The sequence below is a fragment of the Miniopterus natalensis genome, chromosome 14 (assembly GCF_054644295.1).
Source record: "Miniopterus natalensis isolate mMinNat1 chromosome 14, mMinNat1.hap1, whole genome shotgun sequence".
NCBI lineage: Eukaryota > Metazoa > Chordata > Mammalia > Chiroptera > Miniopteridae > Miniopterus > Miniopterus natalensis.
In genome coordinates this window covers 6,125,373-6,146,542 of record NC_142094.1, presented here as the reverse complement: position 1 = coordinate 6,146,542, position 21,170 = coordinate 6,125,373, and the positions used below count along the sequence as shown (strand labels likewise).

The following is a 21,170-nucleotide window of genomic DNA, read 5'->3' as shown; positions in this document are numbered from 1 at the left end:
AGAGGTTGGGCCCCCTCAGGCTGGGCCAGGCGCAGACCTGGTGTGCAGCCCAGAGGCATTGCTTGGCAGGAGTGAGCAGGGAGAGTCGATCGATGCTGGTACCTCTATGGTACTAAAGGGACCCAGTGAGACCAACAGGACTGGAGAGGGCTTGGCATAGAGCTGCTGGAACTGACTGATGACAAAGGTTTGGAATTCTCCAAAGGTGAGGACACATTCGTAGGAGAAGAGGTGACCCTTTGCATTGCCCCAGAGGGATCTGGGGAGTTGCCTCTGTGGGTCTTTCGATCCTGACTGCAGCTGTCTCTGTACCGGACGCTGAGAACAGGCCCAGAATCACTGAAAGGCAGGGAGCGGTGCACTGGCAGACAGCACATGCGCTTGGCCCAGAGTGAGTGGATGGGGGCTGGGATACGGGAACAGGAAGATCTCCAGAGACCCAGCAGATCCTCACAGCAAGGAGGCATGTGACAGCTATTGGGTTGGGGAGACCTGCGCCAAGCTCTCGAGGAGTCCTAGGTGGGCAGAATGATAAAGGAATGGCCCGGAGACTAGGCAGCTGGGGGTAGGGCTGAGTCCCTTGTTTACATGATTGCCTCTGGCTCAGCCCAGGTGCTGCCACAGGTGGTCAGGGAACGTGATGGTTACACTTACCAGAAAGGAACCTTGCAAGTCAGGCTCCCTACAGATCCCCAGGGTCCTGCTTGGGGTACATGACGAGTGCTCAGGCCACAGAAGTTCCTTCTAGGAAATTGAGGATGCAGAAGAGTTTTAATAAAAGAACTTCAAAGAGCTGGTTCTTTAAAAAGATTAGTAAAATTGACAATCCCCTGGCTAGACTCACTAAGGAAGAAAGAGAAAAGACTCATATAAACAAAATCAGAAATGAAAGAGAAGTCACCACAGACATCACAGATATACAGAGGATCACACTAGAATACTATGAAAGACTGTATGCCACCAAATTCAGTAACTTTGAAGAAATGTCTAATTCCTAGAAATATACAATCTTCTTAGACTGAATCATAAAGAACTGAAAAATCTAAATAGATCTATTAATAGTGAGGAAATTGAAACAACCATTAAAAGCCTCCCCCAAAATAAACAGTCTAAACCAGATGGCTTCATTAGTGAATTCTACCAAACATTCTATTAAGATTCGATACCAGTCCTTCTCAGTCTCTTCCAAAAAACTGAAGGAGAGGCAATACTTCCTAACACATTTATGAAGCCAACATAACCCTGATACCAGAATGTGGCAAAGATAACACAAGAAAACCACAGTATCTCTGATGAATCCAGATGCAAAAATCTTAAACAAGATACTAGCAAATCGAATATAAGAAAACAAAAAAAATAGTACATCACAATCAAGTGGGGTTCATTCCAGGGGCACAAGGATGGTTCAGCATACACAAACCAATCAATGTGATACACCACATTAACAAAACAAAGGGCAAAAATCTTATGATCTCATCAACAAGCATTTGATAAGATACAACATCCATTTATAATTAAAACACTCAATAAAATGGCTATAGAAGAAAATACCTCACTGTAATAAAGACCATATATGACAAACACTCAGCTAATATCACACTCGATGGTGAAAAAAATGAAATATTTTTCCTCTAAGATCAGGAACAAGACAAGGATGTCCACTCTCACCACTCTTATTCAACATAGTACTGGAAGCCTAGCCAGAGCAGTCAGGCAAGAGGAAGAAATAAAAGGCATCCAAATTGGGAAGGAAGAAGTAGAAGTGTCACATTTGCAGATGACATGATTCTGTCTATATAAAACCCTAAAGACTCCACTAAAAAACCCCAAACTATTAGAAACAATAAACGAGATAGAAAAAAGACACAATGAAATTGAAAGATATTCTGCGTTTATGGATTGAAAGAACCAACATAGGTAAAATGAGCATATTAACCAAAGCAATATATAGATTTAATGCAATCCCCATCAAAATCCCAAAGACATTAAAAACCTTATTTATTCATTTATTTTTTTAATCATCACCTGAGGATATTTTTTCCATTGCTTTTCAGAGAGAGTGCAAGGGGAGGGGAGGCGAGAGAAACATCCATGTGAGAGACACATCGATTGGTTTGCCTCCTGCATGCTCCCTGACCAGGGCCGGGGATCGAGCCTGCAACCAAATCATGTGCCCTTGGCCAGAAATGAACCTGGGAGCCTTTAGTCTGTAGGTCAGTGCTCTAACCACTGAGCAAAACTGGCTAGGGCCCAATTACATTTTTTAAAGAAACAGAGCAAAAAATTGCCAGGTTTGTATGGAACAGCCTAAGCAATCCTGAGAAAAAAGAACAAAGCCTGAAGCATCACACTCCCTGACTTCAAATTATACTGCAGAGTAGTGATAATCAGAACAGCATGGTGTTGGCAGAACAGACGCACTGACCAATGGAGCAGAATTGAGAGGCCAGAAATAAGACCACCGGTATATGGGGAAATAATTGTTGACAAAGGAGCCAGAAACACACAATGGAGCAAAGAAAGCCTCTTCAGTAAATGGTGCTGGGAAAATTGGGAATCTGCAATGCAAAAGAATGAAACTAGATTGTTTGACTCCAAATACAAAAATTGACTCAAAATGGATAGACCTAAATATAAGACCTGAAACAATAAATGACCTAGAAGAAAACATAGATACTAAACTTATGGGCTTTGGTCTTACAGAAGATTTTGTGAATTTGACCCTAAAGGCAAGGCAAGGAAAGGCAAAAACTTCTGCACAGCAGAAGAAACTGCCAAGAAAACAAAAAGAAACAGGAGAAGATATCTGTAAACAGCTCCGACAGGGGGTTAATACCCAAAATATATAAAGAACTCATACAACTCAACACCAAACAAACAAGGAATCCAGTAGAAAAAGGGGCAGAGGACCTGAACTTCTCCCAAGAAGACATACAAATGGCCAACAGATATATGAACAGATGCTCAGCCTCACAAACTGTTAGGGAAATGCAGATCAGCACCACAGTGGGACACCACCTCGCACCCGCTGGCACGGCTGCTATCAGCAGGACAAGTAATCACGGTGTTGGAGAGGCTGCGGAGAGAAGGGAGCCCGCCCTCGCTGCTGGTGGGAACGCAGACGTACAGCCACTGTGGGAAACAGTCTGGCGATTCTTCAAAAAATTAAGAATAAAGTTACCATGTGACCCAGCAACCCCTCTTCTGAGTATCTACCCGGAAAACTCGAAACATTTTTCTCAAAGATATATGCACCCCTGTGTTCATTGCAGCATTACCCACGGTGGCCAAGACATGGAGACACCAAAGGGAAAAGGGGGCCAATATGGTGATGGAAGAAAATTTGACTTTGGGTGGTGGGCACACAGTGCAGTGTACAGATCATGTATCGTAGAAATGTACACTTGAAACCTATGTGATCCTATCAACCAATGGCACGCCAATGAATTTAATAAAAAGTAAATTAATTAAACAAAACAAGTAAGTGAGAAAAGGGAAGGTATGTGACATATCCATTTCCTCTCCCAGGTGCTCGGGCTCTGATTAACCCCTTATGCATTTTTCTCCTAGATAAAAAAATCCTTCCCAAGTCCTCTCTTTGCTTCTCCGAGTGAAGCCAGCTTCTCCAGTCATTGCTCGTCTCTCGGTCCGCCTTGGGGCTAGAGGAGTGTGCCCCTCTCCCCACGGCCCCGCGCCGTCCTGTCCTGTGTCTGTGCTGCTGCTTGAACCCAGCTGGTCCTGGCCCGTCCCCCCCCCCCGTGTTCCCGAGATGTGAACGCGTTGCTCTTTCCCTGCCTTTGATTGTCAGTTGGTTCTGGTCCAACAAGATCATCTTCCCTTAAGCGGACTTTTGCCTGAAATACATAGGTCAGTGGTTTAAACCCAGATTCAATATGTAATAGCACTTTAATTCTTTCGAGATTGCGGCAGTTCAGTGTACTTGGGAACTATTGATCATTCCCAAGGAGGCAGCCCTTCTTACTCTCCCAGGTCCAGCATGTGGCTTCCACTGAGCGGTCTCTGCACTCATGTCGCACCCCTGGGACAGCTCCTGAAGCACGCGGTTTACCTTCCTCGCAGCTCTCGTTCTCACAGGGGCTGTGAAGCAGGTGACCGCTGGTTTCTAACCTCAGCTCCATGTGCACCATCTCTCTGTGTCAAAGCCAGACGCATCATCTGCAAGGAGGGAGGCTGGAGAACTAGTTTAAAACATGGTTGTGCACAAAGCCCTGACTCACCACCAGCGACCGATCCGGCCGCTTTCCGCAGCCTGAGCCCTCCTGCTGCTGAGACCCCGGTCATGCGTGTTCCACGTTTGTCATTCCTGTGCTGTACTCAGCCAGGAGCACTTTTTTTTTGCCTCTGGAATTCTCTCTTCATAGAGCTGCCAGAGGTTTTTAAAAATGTAAACCTGCCTGTGGCTTGTGTGTGCCTAAAACCTTTCAAGGCTCCTCACCGTCCTTAGTGGGCGGTTTAGCCAGCTTTGCCTGGCCCAGGACAGGGCTCCAGGGCTGCCTCTGACCAGCCCTCCTCTCTGCAGCTGCCCTTCCCCCCCAGGCCCTGGGAGCCTCGGTCTGCTCCCATTTTCGGCAGCACCACCACTCGGCGTGGCCCTGCCCCTCTGCCCCCTCACATGCAAGCACTTTGCTTAACAAGCTCATCCTTCAGGTTCAGCTCCAGTGCCAATTCCTCAAGAAGTCTCGTCCTGGAAAAAGCCCCACGGCTGGCTCCCTTCACTCTTTCTGTGCTTGAGGGTGCTCATTTTAAATGCAATAATAATAGGATCGACCTCATAGAACTCCTCGGGCTGCTGTGAGCAGTGAATGAGATGATGTGAGCGGAGCTCCCCGAGCTCCTGACATGGAAAGCAATGGATTTCCTTTGCTTCGAGGCTTCCCACTGTGCCATCCGCATATTTCGTCCTGTGATGACCTCAAGCCTCTGGACAGGATCAGGCCTGACTCACAGCCACATCCCCAGTGCTTAGCACAGAACACTGAGAAGGTGCTGGGTAGATTTTGTGCTGTGAATGAATGGATATAGTTTCAAAATCTGTATGCAAATCTTTAAGAAAAATAATTGAATTATTAATGAATTAGAGGAGACTCGCTGCATTTTGGTCAGTTATGTCAGAAGGAGCCAGCTTTTCTTGCCTAAATTAGATCAATTAACCCAGCAGAAAATCCAGCCGTTGTTTCCCGACGCTGACCATGACTTCTGACATCACTGGTTCTTAAGAGCCTGATCCCGTGGGAGCCAGCACAGTGGCAGTGTAGCTGCAGACTCCTTTTTCTGGGCTCAGGGGAGATGTTGAGTAAGCCATTTCATTTTAGGGTTAGCAACTATTATTTGTAAACAAGCAACTGATGTGAGCTGGGCCCAGTCCTTTAGACCCTTTGGCATCAGCTGTTCAGGCTGTTGGCCTCCCGATGAGCCTTTGGCAGAGAAAGTTCATGAGTCAATGGTAAGCATGGGTCTGGTTATCTCCCCAGGAAATCAGTGACCCGGAGATCCTGGATCTGGTCCACAGCGCCCTTGGCAGGATGACCGTGGTCCGTCAGATCTTCCCGTCCGCCAAGGACAACCAGAAATGCATGAGGCACAACCACCGCATCTCCTCCCTGCTCTGCGACCCCCAGGAAGGCTACCTCCAGATGCTGCAGGTCAGTGCCCACCTCCCCACTCCCTCCAGAGGGAGTCTCCCCCATGCCCTTGGCCTGCCACCAACTTCAATTACGAGAACTCTGTGGTGACATTGAAGCCCGTCCAGGCAGCGTCTCTGAGCAGCGGAACAAGCGGTGATGGCCGTGGGCAGTTACGGTCCTATTAGCTCCCTGGGCGCCTCTTGTAGTTAGTTACCTGCTGAGGGAGGAAGGGGCCTCCTGTGTCTCAGGCTTGTGTGAGGACTGTTTTCTCGGGGAGGGTTTGTCTGGCAGGACTGGGGAAGGAGCCTCCTGGGGGGAGTCGCCGTTTTGAACCTGGTTTAGGTTCTTCCCTGTGGGAAGTCAGTAATAGGGACAACTAGGGACTGGACCAGCTCACCTTTTTATACTGAGGCTTAGGTCAACCAGGACGCTGCTGGGGCAGGACCGTCACCTGCCTGCCTGCTCCATTCCTTCCAAGTCCAGAGGGTCAGTCCTCCTAGTCCCTCAGCAGAGGCGCAGCCTGGGCAGGGTGTGGGCTGTGCACCGGCCCTGAGAGGGGGCTCTTGCGGATGGTGGGGTAACTGTGAGGCACTGTGGGAACTGTCCTAGAATCTGCTTCTCCGCTGAGAATATCATGACAAGGAAACTTCCATTTGCTCCTTGCTGGGGGCCAGGTAGCATGAAGAGGTTTCTTCCCCTTGGGTTTGAGAAAACCGCCCAGAGGTTTGTGTAGGCGACATGCTTGCCATTCGGCTTTCGGAATGAGTTACGTCCGCTTCCCCAGCCGGGGTGAGGCGTGGGAGTCAGGCTTCAGGACAGGGCGGGCTGTGTCTGCCACCTGAATGTCAGTCCCACCCCGGGACGTTTTGGTGTCACCTGTCAGGACACACATTTGGGGGGGGGATTGCTAGTCTCTGGAGTGGGCTGGGCACATTTGTGATTTGCCAAAGCATGGAATCCATTCTACAATCTTGTATTTGGCAGGGGCAGGGGGTGGGAAGAAACAGGCCCCAACAGATGGTAAACCTGGAAATAGTTCTTACAGAAACGCGGCAGACACCGAGTTTTTGCTGCAGTAATTCCCACTCTCCATGGTCACTGCTCCGGGGAGCCGCAGAATGTCTGGGTTTCTCTAAGATGGTGAAACGTTTGGCCAAGAGAGTGGCCCAAAGGCCTCTGCAGGACCCAGGGGCCCAGGAGCCCAGTGCACAGGGGCCAGGAGGAGAGGCAGGTGCTCAGTGCTCAAATTTCTGGTTGGGTGCTTCTGGCCTGCCTGCTTCCCCATGTGCTGTTGTGTGGAGGGAGAGGCAGGGCCTCTGCGTTCACCACCCTGCTCTCTATGTGGAAAGAGGAGGAGTGGACCATGTGGTCAGGCAGTGTGAGCCCATCCCGCATCCCCACCGGGTCGGGGGCAGGAGGCTCCCTTGCTCATGGAGCCGGGCCCTGGGAGGGTCCCCCAGGCTCTGCCCTGCAGGGCGTCATCCTCTCCAGACACATGCCAGCCTGTCTCCACCTGCCCTGTGCCCCCATCCAGCTCTCTGGTTATTGCTTAGTCACACTGCGCTTCTGCCTGAGGGGCGGGGGGCCATGTCCCACTGCACAAACATTGCTGCACAGCTGGGGTGGGGGGAAGCAGTGCTCCTGGAGGCCTATGGCTGCTCGTTTTGCATGGACTGAAAGGTGCAGGTGGATGCGTTGGCCACACAGCAGGCACACCGGATTACAGAGCCTGACCTGGAGCGTAAGAAAGGAAGGGAGACTGATGGGACTGAGGAGGAATGCAGCAGAGGCCACACTGAAATGACCCACGCCCAGCAAGAGCACGGCACAGCTGGGGAGCGGGGGAGGAAGGCTGTGCGAGTCATCGCCACACCCGGTCAGTGCCGCGTCAGGCCTGGAGCCGGGGCCTCATGGCCCCTCTCTGCTCCTGCTGGGACCCAGGCACCGCATCGCGAGCAGACGGAAGAGGACACCCCAGAGGCCTTGTGGTGGCAGCACCAATGGCAGCAGCAGGTGGGCCTGAGCCCCAGCTGTCACAGGAGCCAGGTCACGTGGCTTCAGGTTCCAGTAACCGGAGTACTAATTACTTAATCATGATTATTTGTCATTCTGTGCTTCAGTTTCTGCCTTGGTAAGCTGGGGATTATAGAATATTACCTACCTCTTAGAGTCATAGGGAAAAGTAAGGGAGAGAACATGTAAAACAAACACATTTAGAATGAGACTGAGCTACCAGTAGTGTTGCTATGGAGGAGGCCAGCGTTTCCATGGGAAGGCTCGTTCCGTGAACGGAAGAGTGCCCGTGTCTTCCTGAGCACAGCAGGTGGGAGAGCATCTCTCACCTGTCCGCCCCACATCACAGGGGTCACACACGCTGACTGGCCCGTCACCCCTGTAGCAGTAAGTCGAGCTCCCTTTCCTGGGAGAGGAGGCCGTGTCTTTGGGGCCACTGAGTTCTTCATACAAGACTCTGCTCACAGAGACCTTCCCTTAGGACTGATGGGTGGTGGATCTGTGATAAGTGTAGCTCTTAACACAAGTTAAATGGTCTCTAGAAGCCTCTTTATAGACCTGTAAATAAAATGCTGTATTAAAGAATCTCCATCTTAGTTGCATCTGCTGCCTTGCATGGGGCTGTGGTGGAGGGAAATGTGGGTTTCTTTACCCGTCCTGCCCAGCAGCCACGGAACAGCCTGCAGACTCATCCCGTTCGCAGGCTGTGCCCTTCAGGTCTCCGCCGTAGCTGTTGACACTTCTTTCTTTCTTAACGACAGTGCAGCAGGCAAACTAGTGTCCACTGGCCTCTGGCTGTGAGACTTACCAAGGAGACTAATATGTTTAGAACAACCAGCTCAAGAAAAATATGTCATGGATAATTAACCCTTCTTGGTGAAGTTAGGAAGCCTCCTTTTGGAGATGGAGCTCCCAGGTTCACCTTCAGCTTCTCCCCCAGCAGCTGCTCTTAGGATGATAATTCTGGGTCCGAAGTTTTCCTGACAACCATCAAGAACAGAGACATTTGTCAGGATCATCCACCTCTCAGCCTCCTGTGGAGCTGGCCTCAAAGCTCCGTCTCCCTTTATTGGGCCCGTGGTCCAGGCTTTCTGTGCCGTAAAGGCAGCCGAGCACGATTATAGCAAATCAGTTTGGTTCCTACTTAGTATAGATGAAGTCCTTGGAAGAAAAATACCTATGTCAGTGTGTTCTAGCGGCTCCAGAAGCATTGCACTTGCCGTGTGAGAGCTGCTGTCTGGTTTTCCCCACTGAGCCCTGTGTGCTTTGGGTTTTCCTGTCTTGTTTCCTTGACAAGCTAGCTTAGGGCTGGTTGAGTCAGCAGTAATGCAACTGATAACCAGACCTGAAGAGCCCTGCTGCTGTGCTGAGACGTCCCAAAGTGATGCTCAGAGGAGGTCTGCAAGGCACCGTCTTAGAGCCGCGTTACCTGGCAGTTCCCTGCTGCAGGTGAGGTGACGGACATTTTGCCGTAGTGCAGCCCCACCCGTCTGCAAGTCTGCTTCCAAAGGGGGACAGGCGAGTGGTACAGGCTGTGCTGTCTGATCGCTGTGCAGCAAATGCTGCACTGTCACGGGGCCCAATCTGGTGTGTGATAAAATGCTCCCTCAGGTTGGAATTTCTCCGTTTCGTGCATTTTAACATTGTTGAGTGGCTTGATAGACGGAACCACTGCCGCCCTGCTCAGTCTGTTAAAGCATTTCAAAACCGCTGCCGCTCGTATCTCTCTCTAAGGCTTTCTGTGTTCTCCCCGGGCTGCAAGTGCTTTCTCAGCCTGCACGGAGCCTCCTCTCCTCTGGAGTGGCTGGGAGCCGCCCCCACCAGAGCCGCCTGGGACTGCAGCCGGTTTCCTGCTGCACTTCCCCCAGAGACCCAGGCGGAACAGTGAGCAGCCAGAGGGCGCAGGTCACAGCTGCCTTGGTCAGGGACGGGCACACAGGTGGTCTCCTGGGGTGCACCTGGCTGCCGCCCTGGCTGCAGGTGGCCTCGTGTGCATTTGGAACCAGAAATCCTCTCTATGGCCAAACACCCCTCCCCACTCTCCACACCCTCCTCTTGGACTCTGCCTGAGCGGAGTTCCTGTCACCTTGTCCCCTCTGCCCTCTGCACCATCTGCTCCCTCCTCAGGCCTGCTCGGGGTGCCCTGTCTCTGGACAGGTGGGTTGGCAGCAGTCTGGTAGAGTGGCCTGGCCTGGGATGGATTCTCAAGCTGTGACATCTGGGCGTCAGCCTGTCCTCCCAGCTGGACCCTCTGTGGCTGCTTGTCTGACTTTGCTGGAGGGCCAGGCCTGTCTGGGGAGCTCTCTGAGGTAAGCTCCCGCTGCTGGCCCAGGAGCGCTCCCTGCTCAGCCTGCTTGGCCTGATTAGCGACAGGGGAGAGGAATGGGGCTGCTTAGAAGCGTTGAGGTGGTGCAGCGCTTCGTAATGAGAACATTTCCCAGGTTCAGCTTTGGGTGGGGCAGTGAATGGTCTAATGACAAGACTCTGGCGTGTGGCTGGAACCTGGCTGCCTTTGTACTTCCGCTCCTTCAAGGGTGGTTCTGGCCCTGATGATGTGCGTGCACAACAGCTGCTTGGACCCCGCAGCCCCGGAGGAGTCGGGGCTGGAGCACCTGGCATGGTGCCGACTGTGCAGGGCACAGAGCAGGGGCTGCCAGGGGCAGGGCCATTGTGCTCCAGACTCTCCCGACTCTCCCGTCTCTGCCTGCTGAGGTCCAGACAGGATGCGAAGCGGCACACAGCTCTCCTGACCTGCTCCACACGCCTCTCAGGGGCTTATACTTTTATTGCTCCTTCCTCTAATCCTGCCCTGAGGACTCAGTGAGTCCACAGACCACCTGAGCTCCTGACGGGGCTGCCTTCGTCCCACCTGCTGCTGACCCAGATGGGAGACCAGTGCCTTTCCTGGTTCTAACAATGCAGCAAACCCAGATCTCAGAGCTGGTGTCACATATGGGGTGCGGCCCAGGGGTGGCATCTGCACGGTGGCTGCACAGAAAGCCCCTGAGGTGCTAAGTCCCCTTTCACCATCCTGCTGGCTTTCTGGTCCACCCTCAGTTTTCTCCCTCTGGGTCTTGGCACTAAAGTCAATTCTCCCTTATTTTCTCACGAAGATCAGTTTAACAGTCTTATTAGTAGCCTTTGCTTCTGCTGACACAGATATATTCCTAAATAAAATGTGGTTATGATGAAATGGGGGTTCCGGTACTAACTCTTAAGAAAGCCAGGCCTGTTTTCCACCCCCTTCTCATCCCGGAGGGTCTTCCCGGGCTTCTCGAGCTTCCAGCCCCAGGCAGAGCTCTCGGTGGAGTTCCCCCTGCCTCCCAGAGACGTGACCTCACTTACCTACTTCCCTTCTGAGGACTCACCTCTTGCCTTGCGGAATGTCACACACCATGGAAATGCACACCCAGGTCCCGACTGGAGGACAGCTCCCCATGGGACACGCTGGTCCAGGGCTCCTGCATCCTTCCCCCAGTGTGGCTTCTCCCCTCTGTCACTCATATTCCATGAGGCATCCTCCTGCAAACACCTTGACGTCTGTTAACCTTGGTGTCCTTTTTTCTAAGAACAGGTTTAAAACTATCCAGCATTCATTAGTTCCACAAATACCCATTACGCACATTCTCTGCCAGCTCATACGTTAAGACATTTCACAAATGTTCTCTCTCTTAATTCTCCCAAATCCCAAATAAATTGGCAATATTAACCACTCTTTTGTAGTGTGTTCCAGTTAAGGAGGATGGCATATGCAAAGGCCAGAGGCTGGGGCGAGCAGGGGCAGAGCTCTGTGCGTCTGAGGCAAGAGGTAAGAGGCAGGAAGGTCAGATGAAGAGGAGTGCAGCTGCCAGGGTGCTAAGGACAGGGCATGACCCTTGTAGATGTGCGTCCAAGGAAGACAGTTGTGTGCAGGGCAGAGGGGCGGGCCTGAGGCTGGGAGACAAGGCAAAGTGGTTACCGTCTCCCTAGGGAGGAGTGAGGGTACTTGAGCCATGCGAGGTCACGGGAGGTGACCATGAGGAAGGCCATAAGGAAGCTTCCCCAGGACCGAAACCTCTAAGCCTGAGCAGGGGGCAGAGTACAGAGCACGGTGCCTCCCACAGGGCTGGGCTGCAGCTGCCACTTGCTCTAGTCATGTTCTGCCTGCCTCCGCTCTCTCCTGCACGCCTGGGTTTCTCCTGCAGGACTGGCTGTGCGCAGGCTCCCTGGCTGGCCAGCCCTGCACTGCAAACGCCAGCCTCTGCGCCCACCAAGCCGCCTCCCTTCGGGAGCCTGGGTCAGGAACCCCTGGGCCTTCCTGCTTTCGCACCTCTTATGGCACACCACCGGGACAGAGAAGTGGCCTGTCCTCACCTTGGGGCATGCAGCCCTGGAAGGCCCTGCTCAGGCCCAGGGTGCTCTGGCAGCTGCGACATTGCTGCTGGGGTCCAGCAGAGGCCAGGGACAGTGTCCAGGTGAGCAGATTTCAAGCAGTGTTGGGGACATAATGCTCAGGGCCGATCCTTGCTCAATCTTCTGAGCCACAACCTGTAAAAGTCTGATACGACCCCTCTCGCCCTGGGAAAACTTTAGGACCAAGATGAATTGGGGAAGAAGGTGAATGGTGTTGGCAGATCCAAGTTCCTTTTCACAATGGGTCCATGCCCTGTGTGTAGGGTGTGTGCTGGGCCCACAGCTGCGGACACTGCGGAGGAGCAGCCCGCTTGGGTCCTGTATGTCCTCTCCATTTTTTTCTGTCTCTGTCCCTCCAAAAATGAAGACACACGCAAATTGCTTAGGACAGTACTTGGCACACATTACTGCCTGCATTTCACAGGGGTTAGTGGGGGCACCCATGGTACCTCCTCAAGGCCCCAATCACATTGTGTTTTATCATCATCCACATAAGTCTGGAACGGATGGCCTTGCTCAACAGCACTAGGCAAGTGAACGTGAGTGGAGGTCAGCCTGCTCGCTGAGTGCTTGTAGCATATGTGCTGTGTCCACGCTGCCGTCCAGGCTGGGGTGTGGTGGTGAATAGAGCTGCCCAAACGTGTGCCCATCGTGCCAGGCTTCGCGGCGTGCACAGCACAGTAAGAGTCCCGCGGTCTGACGGGAAGAGGAACTTCACACACATCTATGGGGGGGCCACCAAGCCAGCCTGGCTCCTTCCAGCTCTGTCCCCACCTGGAAGAGGTCGCGGGTCCCAGGAAGCCCTGGCTCCCTCTCCTGGTCTGGGTCCATGTGCCTCTGACTTGACTTCCTCTGGCATCTCTGACCTGGTCCCAGGTCCTTTGCTTTGCATCCGGGTCTTTTCTCCGCCACACCCTTGGCATCAACACTGCCTCTCCTTTGCTCCTCATGTCTACTCTCACTAGAAATGCCTTTTGGGCCTTGTCACTTTTGTGCTACAGCCTTCCTGGCCAGCCAGAGCCCCAGGGGGCTAAGGGTTCAAACAGTGACAGGATCAGCACTGCCTGTCTGTCTGTTGTGAATGAGCTTTGTGCTGTTACGGAACTGAGGTGGGAGGGGAAAGGCAAGGACTCCTTCAGGCCAGTCACCCGCCGCCCTGGCCCTGTTGCCTGTAGCTCCAGCTTGGGCTGCTAGCCCCTCAAGACCAATGGTGAGGGGTGTCCCTGCAGCAGGAGCCTCTCTCCTTCCAGACTGCTCCCTGGGTTCAGGGGCACAGCCTGATCGAGCCCTGACTCTGGTCTCCACCTACTCACCCAGAGGAAAGGCCTTTCCTGCATTTGTCAGGACTGGAGGAAGCCAACCAGAGGCTGCTTTTCTGCTCTCTCTTCTTGATCTTGTCCCCATAAGTCCCTTCTCTGGACAGCCAGACTGTGAGGGCAGCATCTTTCCTTTGCGTCCCCACCAGTGAATCCAGCGGCTGTCCCCTGAGGACACTGAGGTGGGAACAGAGGAGGGACCACAGACCAGCATCGAGTGTCAGCTGTCTGAGGCTGGGGAGCCTTAAGGTAGCACTCACCAGGAGAAGGAACAGCAGTGAGTGGAGACCCGAGCAGCTCCTCGTGGGGAGTAAGACATCCTGAGTGGGCTATGAATTATAAGCAAACTGTTGCTTGAACAGTCACATTTGGAGGCAGCAAATCTTTTTTTCCTGCTGTTTTCTGTATTTTCTTTTTGTGAACGAAGTTCAGTGTGTGCTTTCTTATCAAGAGATAAATCCATCCATCCATCCATCCATCCATCCATCCATCCATCCATCCATCCATCCATCTCCCCATCTCCCTACCTCCTCTTACACATACCCACTCACCTACCCACACACTCATCCATCTATCTATTCATCCTTCCATCCGCCCGCCCTGGGTGCTGGGTTCTAGAGATAGTGAATATATAGAGAGAAGTATCTAGAATAGTGAAAACATCTCCTGTACTTAGGACGCTCAGAGTTCGGGGAGGGGATGCACTTGAGAGCTGACAGTGTGTAGTTTGCCATGGCAACAGGTGCTCCGTGGTGAGTGGGGCAGCGGGAAGGCCGTCCACGCAGGCAGGGCATCACTCACACCGGTTCCCTGGAACTCGAATGTGCGCACCCTTCCCGCAGGCACTGTGGGAACCTGAGGGCTTCCCTGGCCTTTCTGAGTCACATCCTGTGTTTTCTCTTCGTAGCAGGCCTCTCTGTATTCATACCCTTGTTAAGTACCTTAATCTATTGTGAATCAAGATGCCGGAGGGAAAAAGGAAACCCACGGGTGCTGGTCTGGGCACAGCTGGGCGGTGCTGCCTGGGTGTGGGTGTGCGCAGGTGCAGATGTGAGTGCAAGTGTCCCTGGCTGAGTAGCATCGGCTGTGAGTGGGTGGCTGGGGGACCCGTGAATGACTTAAGAAGAGAAATCCTCTGTCACCAAGGACTCTCAGCTTCGAGTTATCCTTTCAGAAAAAATAAAACCAAGCTCCCTCTCAGTGGCTTACATCCTCTTATACAACGTCTCCATTATCACTTTGTATCCCAGCACGTCCCCAGGGCTGGAGGGTGGGAGACACGGTTCTGTCCTGGTGTCCCTGCAGCGCCTACGGTGAATTCCAGGGGGTGGGAATAACTTCTCTGTGTCGGGACTGCAGGGTCCCAGAAAAGGTGCCCAGGTGTTGACACTTCTGCTTCCCCTTGGCCTGAGGCTCTTGTTTAAGTTGGCAGTAGCTGGTCACCCTCGGCACCCTCCTGGCACCACTGAGACATCTCCTGTCTGTCTTCTATACGCTTCTTACACCGGCAGGATGGAGAGGTGCCAGGAACGCAGGCCTCAGTGGCACGCATGGCCCTGCCCGCCGCAGGTATGCGGGCTGAAGCAGACAGGACCGGCTCTGCAGGAATGCCCAGCGCACAGAGACGCGGGAGGCGGCAGCCCTGCCTGCAGTGCGGTGCCGCTCTGGGCGCGCATGGTGGAGCAGGAGTTTCTGAGCTCTCTCCGCTCCCTTGGCCCACCCGACTCAGCTGCGGACGACAGTTCCTTTCCCCCAAGCTCTTGTCTGGGGCTCTGTTTTGGGAGTGCCCAGCCTATGTGAGGATAGAAATTGCATGCTGAGAACAAGCATGGAGGTTTGGGGTGCCAGGGGAATTCTAGAGGTGGGGTGGGGAGGCTGGGAGGCAGCAAGGGTTCTTCCTGAAGCCCAGGGGTCTTATTTGATCTTCCCAGAGCCCTGTGAGGCCAACACTCTCCTATTTACATCTGGTGGCTTTGTTTTCTGACATTGTTGGCAGGCACCTGGCTGCTGCCGTGGGCAGAGCCCTCCCTCTGACCCCTCTGGCTGATGGTTGTTTGCACAGCAGCCACTGTGCCGGCCACGCACCTGCCTCCTCCCCGCCCTCCTCTTCCTGTCTCCCCTTCTTGCTCCGTGACACCCAGTGGGAGAGGGGGATGGCATGAGGAGTGTCACCTGAGAACAGGGCTGCCCTCCTCCCCACAGGGGCTCTGCTGGGCCCCTGAGAAGACAGGTGCTGGTTTTCTGGCTAATCAGGATCAGGGCTCTCAGGCCTGGTCAGGAGGGTGACCGGCAGGCCTGTCCCCGCCTGGAGTGCACCGCATGGTGCAGTCTTCTCACCGCTCTTCCAGCTTCCCCCTCACAGCCCTGCTCTCGAGAGCTCCAGGGCGCCTGTGTCTCCTCTTGGACCTGCTGTGCTGTGGACAGCTAAGCAGAGGGGACGCTCTCAGGTGCGCACAGTTGCAAATCCCAAAAGTGTCCCCTGACTGGCAGCAATGCCACTGCAGATCAGGCTTGTGGTGCCTGGAATCTCCATGGCCACAGCCGCCCTGCGCCGCTCGGGGACCGGGGCAGCCTTCCTAAGGCAAGAGTGCGATGCCCGGGTGCAGATCCTCCAGGGGAGCCCTTCCCCTAACGCTGCCTATGGCCCTTCTCCTTAGCATGGCCCATGTGGCTCAGTCCCTGCCGCCCTCTCGACCCACTCTCCCTACATTGCAGACGCCTCGAACTGTTCTCCGTCCTTCTTACCCAGGGGTTGGCCAGCTGTGGCCCACAGGCTGAATCCAGCCCACTGCCTGTTTTTGTGAATGAAGGTTTATTGGCACAACCCTTGTCTGTGTATCTGCTATGGCTCCTTTATACTATAACAGCGGGGTCGAGCAGTTGCAAAGAGACCGCAAGCCCCACAAGGCCTAAAATCCTCACTTTTGGTCCTTTATAGGAAATCCTGGCATACCCTGCCCCACCTGGTCCTGCTCCTTTGCACAGTCATGCCTTTGCCTAATGCTGAGCTCTCCTTATAAAGCTCCCCCCCTTTTATCCCATAACCCATCTAGACTGAGCTTTCTGCCCACCTTCCCTTCCCGCGTTGTTACCTGAGCAGGACGTCCCACTCCAGTCTTGCCAGGGCTTGTGTGCAAGACCCCACCACAGTTTTCCAGTTGATGTTCAGATCCACCCCCGACTCTAGTTCCTGAAGCAGGGCTGGGTCTTATTCTACTCAGTTCCTGCCTGGGATTTGAATGCACAGACACTGGGCACCACTTGGTAGTGTTAGCATCCTGGGTCACTTCAGCCCTCTTCTGGCTTCTCTGTCTCTCTGGAAATGCGCCAGTGGGAAAGGTTCCACTGCCTTTGTCTTTGCAGATCTCCAACCTCTACCTGTATGACAGTGTCCTGATGCTGGCCAACGCCTTCCACCGGAAGCTGGAGGACCGGAAGTGGCACAGCATGGCGAGCCTCAACTGCATCCGCAAGTCCACCAAGCCATGGAACGGAGGGAGGTCCATGTTGGACACGATCAAGAAGGTCTGTGTGAGGGGAGCCCCCCTGGGCCCCTCCTCACGCCCCTCCCACCCCCGCCTCCTCCAGCAGCTGGCCTGAAGTGGAGCTCCTTGTGTGGCTGCCCAGCAGGCTCCCAGGCCTGTCTTCTTGCCGCTCTTCCTGTCCCAGGATTTGAGGGAAGAGTGAGCTAGGATTCATGGCTCTGTGTTATAGTCTGTTTTCATGTAAGGAGATTGACTTCAGAGAGGTGAAGTAGCTTGCCCGAGGTCCCCCCTTACCCATGGTTCCACTTGCAGCAGTTTCCGTTACCCTTGGTCAATGATGGTTGGAAAATATCAAATGGAAAGTTCCAGAAATAATTCATCGTTTTTAAATGGCACATCATTCTGAGCACCTGCTTCATCTTGTCACATAGGAATTGCACCGTCTCCCAGTGTCACAGGAAAAGGAGGTGCTTGCAGCACAGTAAGATATTTCCAGAGAGAGACCACATTTACGTAACTTTTATTGCTGTATATCATTATAATTGTTCTATTTTGTTGTTATTGTTGGTAGTCTCTTACTGTGACTAATTTATACATTAAAATTTATCATAGGTATGGGGATGTATAGGAAAAAAACATAGTATATTAGGGTTTGGTACTACCCATGATTTTGGGCGTCTACTGGGGGTCTTGGACTGTATCCCCTGTGGATAAAGGGGGGCTGCTGTGAGTAAAAAAAATGGAAGCAACTGCCCAGCTCATATCTGGCACTGTCTGTAAGAAAGGCTGTCTTAGTTGGCAGTAGATGTGCCAATCAGCCAAGATCTCATCTGTTTGTGTGTGCACACATATGCATGCAGGTGTGTATGGGCACATGTGTGTACATGCATGCGTGCACACATGCATGGGTTCATCAGGGTGTGTTGTGTACATGCATGTGTGTGTACACATGTAGGGGTGTCCATCTGGTGTGTGTACGAGTGTGTGTGTGCAGGCACTCTACTTGTGCTGGCATGCTGAGCAGGACACCAAGTTAGAAGGCTGGATTTAAAGTGAATTGGGTAATCCACAGAAGATTTGTTAGAGTGAATTGGCTTTTAGAGGCTTCAAAATAGCATTTAAGGAAATCTACAGTGCTGGGAGTCTTAGTCCCAGTAAACTGTGTGGTTCCAGTGGCAGCGAGCATACTCTGGCGTGGTTTACATTTAGCGCAGCCCAGGCCAGAGCGGGGGGCCCTGTTGGGCCCACTCAGTCTCTGGGACTGTTCCATCTCACAGTCCATGGGAGATCAAGGCTGGATGAGACCCGTCCCAGGCTTGTAGCAAGAATGGGCTTCCCCCAGGTTAGCTCAGCCTCTCTGCACCTGCTCCTACGGAGCCCACTGAACCCTGGAGAGGCCTGGGCATACGCACCCACCACACCCAGTCCTGCCAGTCACTGTGCTTTGTGCCCAGTTTCTCCGAGGTACCTGCAGGATCTAACAAACTCTAGGCTGAAGCTGGGAGAGAGGAGATTAGTTGCCTGAGGTGGCACAGGTGACAAAGCCCGGACTGGAGCTGGGTTGGCCTCTAGTTCTCATGCTTGCTGCCCTGCAGCCTCCACCCCTGGCTGCCAGGCTCTTGTTGACCTTTGGCTTCCTGCTTGGCTCAGCTGAGGTGAGCCCCTGGGGCAGGTTGCAAGGGTAGGCTGTAAGCTCCAGGGGGCGGGACCGAAGCGGTCACTCTAATCCCATGCTAGCACAGTGTGTGGCACAAGGCCTGTCCTTTCATCGTATTGACTGCATCAGTGACAGGTGCAGGGTTAGGGATTTTCCCTGTGAGCAAGGCCCTGGGAAGCGTGGACCATACTTCAGGCCCTAGGACTGCAGCGACCCTGTCATTATCGTGTGCCCACTGCTCCCCGGGCCTTGCCCTTCACTTCCCGGTGACCGCCACCTCGCCCTGGGATCCCATCCCCTCGCCCGTATCTGCCTAACCTCCAGTGGCTGGCCCTTCTCTCTGCAGGGCCACATCACCGGTCTCACCGGAGTGATGGAGTTTCGGGAGGACAGCGCAAATCCCTACGTCCAGTTTGAAATCCTTGGCACAACCTACAGTGAGACCTTTGGCAAAGACATGCGAAAGGTGAGTCTCTGGGAGTCCACTGCCCCTCCTCCAACTGCATTCCCCCTCTTCTTGCTGCAGTGGCTCAGGTCCCCCCACCTCTTGGCCCCTCCCCAGCAGGCCCTGCCCCCAGTCTCTGCTGCTGTTGCCCTCGATGCTGCCAACGGAAAGTGCCCAGGTGCAGCTCATGCGGTCCCTGAGCACAGTGGGGTCTGGAGGGCCAGCCTTGCAGCCCTGGGCCAGCCTGGAAGGGGCAACACGTTTTCCAGGGCGGCTGAGATCAGCCCAACAGCAGGGCAGGCATGACTGTGGCTAAGGCAGGAGACGGAGGTACAGCCAGAGTGTTCTCCACGTTTGGGCGTGGACAGGGCCAGGGGCGGCCAAGGGCGGTGGAGGAGGGTGAGGAGTGAGTGTGCTGGAGCCCGCTGCAGGGAGAGGCAGGGGCACATGGGCTTCATTACTCAGGGGTTCAGCTGTTTTACTTGGTGCTCATGCAAGTGGCAGGCTTGGGGTTTCCAGTGACCCTTTTCTTCTCGTGTGGGGATTTTCAGGATTGAGGATCGCGGCTGGCCCTTACCCATGGTTGGAATCTCCCTCATGATGTAAAGGAGGCTAGTCAGTCAGGATAGCAGTAAGCCGTGGGGGGCAGGTGTGCACTGGGGCACAGGCCCATACAGCCACACAGTCACACACACAGCCACACACAGTCACACACAGTCATACATAGTCACACACACATAGCCACACACAGATTCACGCACACAGTCATACACATGCACACACAATCACACACACACAGTTACACACATGTGGCCATACAGTCACTCACAGCCACACACACAGCCACACACACAGCAACACACAGCCACACACAGTACACCATCACACACATAGTCACACACACAGTCACACACACACACACACAGCCACACAGTCATACACACACACATGCACAGCCGCACACAGTCACACACAATCACACTAATTTCTATGCACTTGAGGGAAGGTTGTCTCCACTAAGGGCAGTGCCAGGGGACAAGAGGCGTGGTGAGCTCTCAGCTGGGCGAGGTAAAGCCTGGGCAGAGTGCCCTCCAGCTGGCATCTGCCGCTGGCTGGGGACAGTGGAGGGGTGGAAAGGGTTAATGATGTTGGGGTGCTGAGAATCTAGGTGAAGGCATTCTTGGGCTATGCTTCTTGAGGACCAGGCGGGAGGACATGTGTGTGGAGTCCTGCAGGGTGTGAGCGCTGTGAGCACGAGGCAGCCGTCACCCGTCACGGCATGGGAGGAGGCTGTTTCCGGGGAAGCTGAGGGTCCATGTGTGAGGAGGGACTTAGTCCGTCTTGTGACAGGAGGTGAGTGTCGTGGGTTGGCTGGAAACATAACAGAAGGTCCAGCAATTTGTTGAGATGCAATGGTGACACATGGTTCATTGACATTTGGAGCTCAAGGCTTGTTTGGGGTGGAAGGCTACAGTGTGACACCCTGGTGGGCCAGGGTATGACTGTAATGCGTAGGGTGTCAGGGATGTCCGGGAACCCAAAGCTGTGAGGCTTGGTGGAGGGCTGGGGACGGGTGGTCAGCACTGGTCTGGGACATTTGTGACCACAGTAGAAACCGACTTGGTTGGGAATCCCTCCTGTAAGGGGAAACCAGGACCGGGAGCCCTTCAGTCACCCGTCCAGTGTAGCTCCCACAGAAGTGACCACTCACGTATGCCACGGGCCTTGCCTTCATCCCTCAGTGTTCCCCGAGTTAATGACAGTCAGGCTCTGTGTGCTCCCTCCTTTGCCACCCACCCGTCTTTCAGCTCCGCGCTCAGCACGGTCCCGCAGTGGGTGGGAATATTGGCTGGGGGGGGGTCTGCCTCATCGTGGGCAGGGACGGCCACGCTGGCCACTGGGCCTGAGAGAGCGGGGCAGCACCCTCACTGCCCAGGTCCTGGGCTCCTGCGCTCCTGCGTTGCCATGGCAACACTCCCGCCCCTGCAGCCAATGGGAGCTGGCGTCGCAGCCTAAGGAGCTGCTGAGCAGGAAGCCTGAATGTAATTGAGTTGGAGAGAAGCTGATTTTCAAGTGGGCTTTATTTTAAAACGTATTCTTTTGTCATTTTAAAATCTGCCCTTAATAAGTGCACATCCCAGTTGTTATCTGCCCGCCTGGCAGCTTATCGCTGTTAGAGAGTTAACCGGAAAGCAGGAATGGGTTTACCACAGCAAA

General features: G+C 53.7%; 1 protein-coding gene across 1 annotated transcript in view; it reads left to right on the top strand.

Moving 5' to 3' along the window:
- Nucleotides 1–21,170, top strand: part of GRID1 (glutamate ionotropic receptor delta type subunit 1) — a 618,720-nt gene that overhangs the window by 421,466 nt on the left and 176,084 nt on the right. Inside the window, exons 6-8 of the mRNA XM_087824100.1 lie at nucleotides 5,493–5,663; nucleotides 16,730–16,891; nucleotides 18,855–18,974. Of these exons, the coding sequence (XP_087680226.1) occupies nucleotides 5,493–5,663; nucleotides 16,730–16,891; nucleotides 18,855–18,974 (453 nt within the window). The remainder of the gene's footprint in view (nucleotides 1–5,492; nucleotides 5,664–16,729; nucleotides 16,892–18,854; nucleotides 18,975–21,170) is intronic.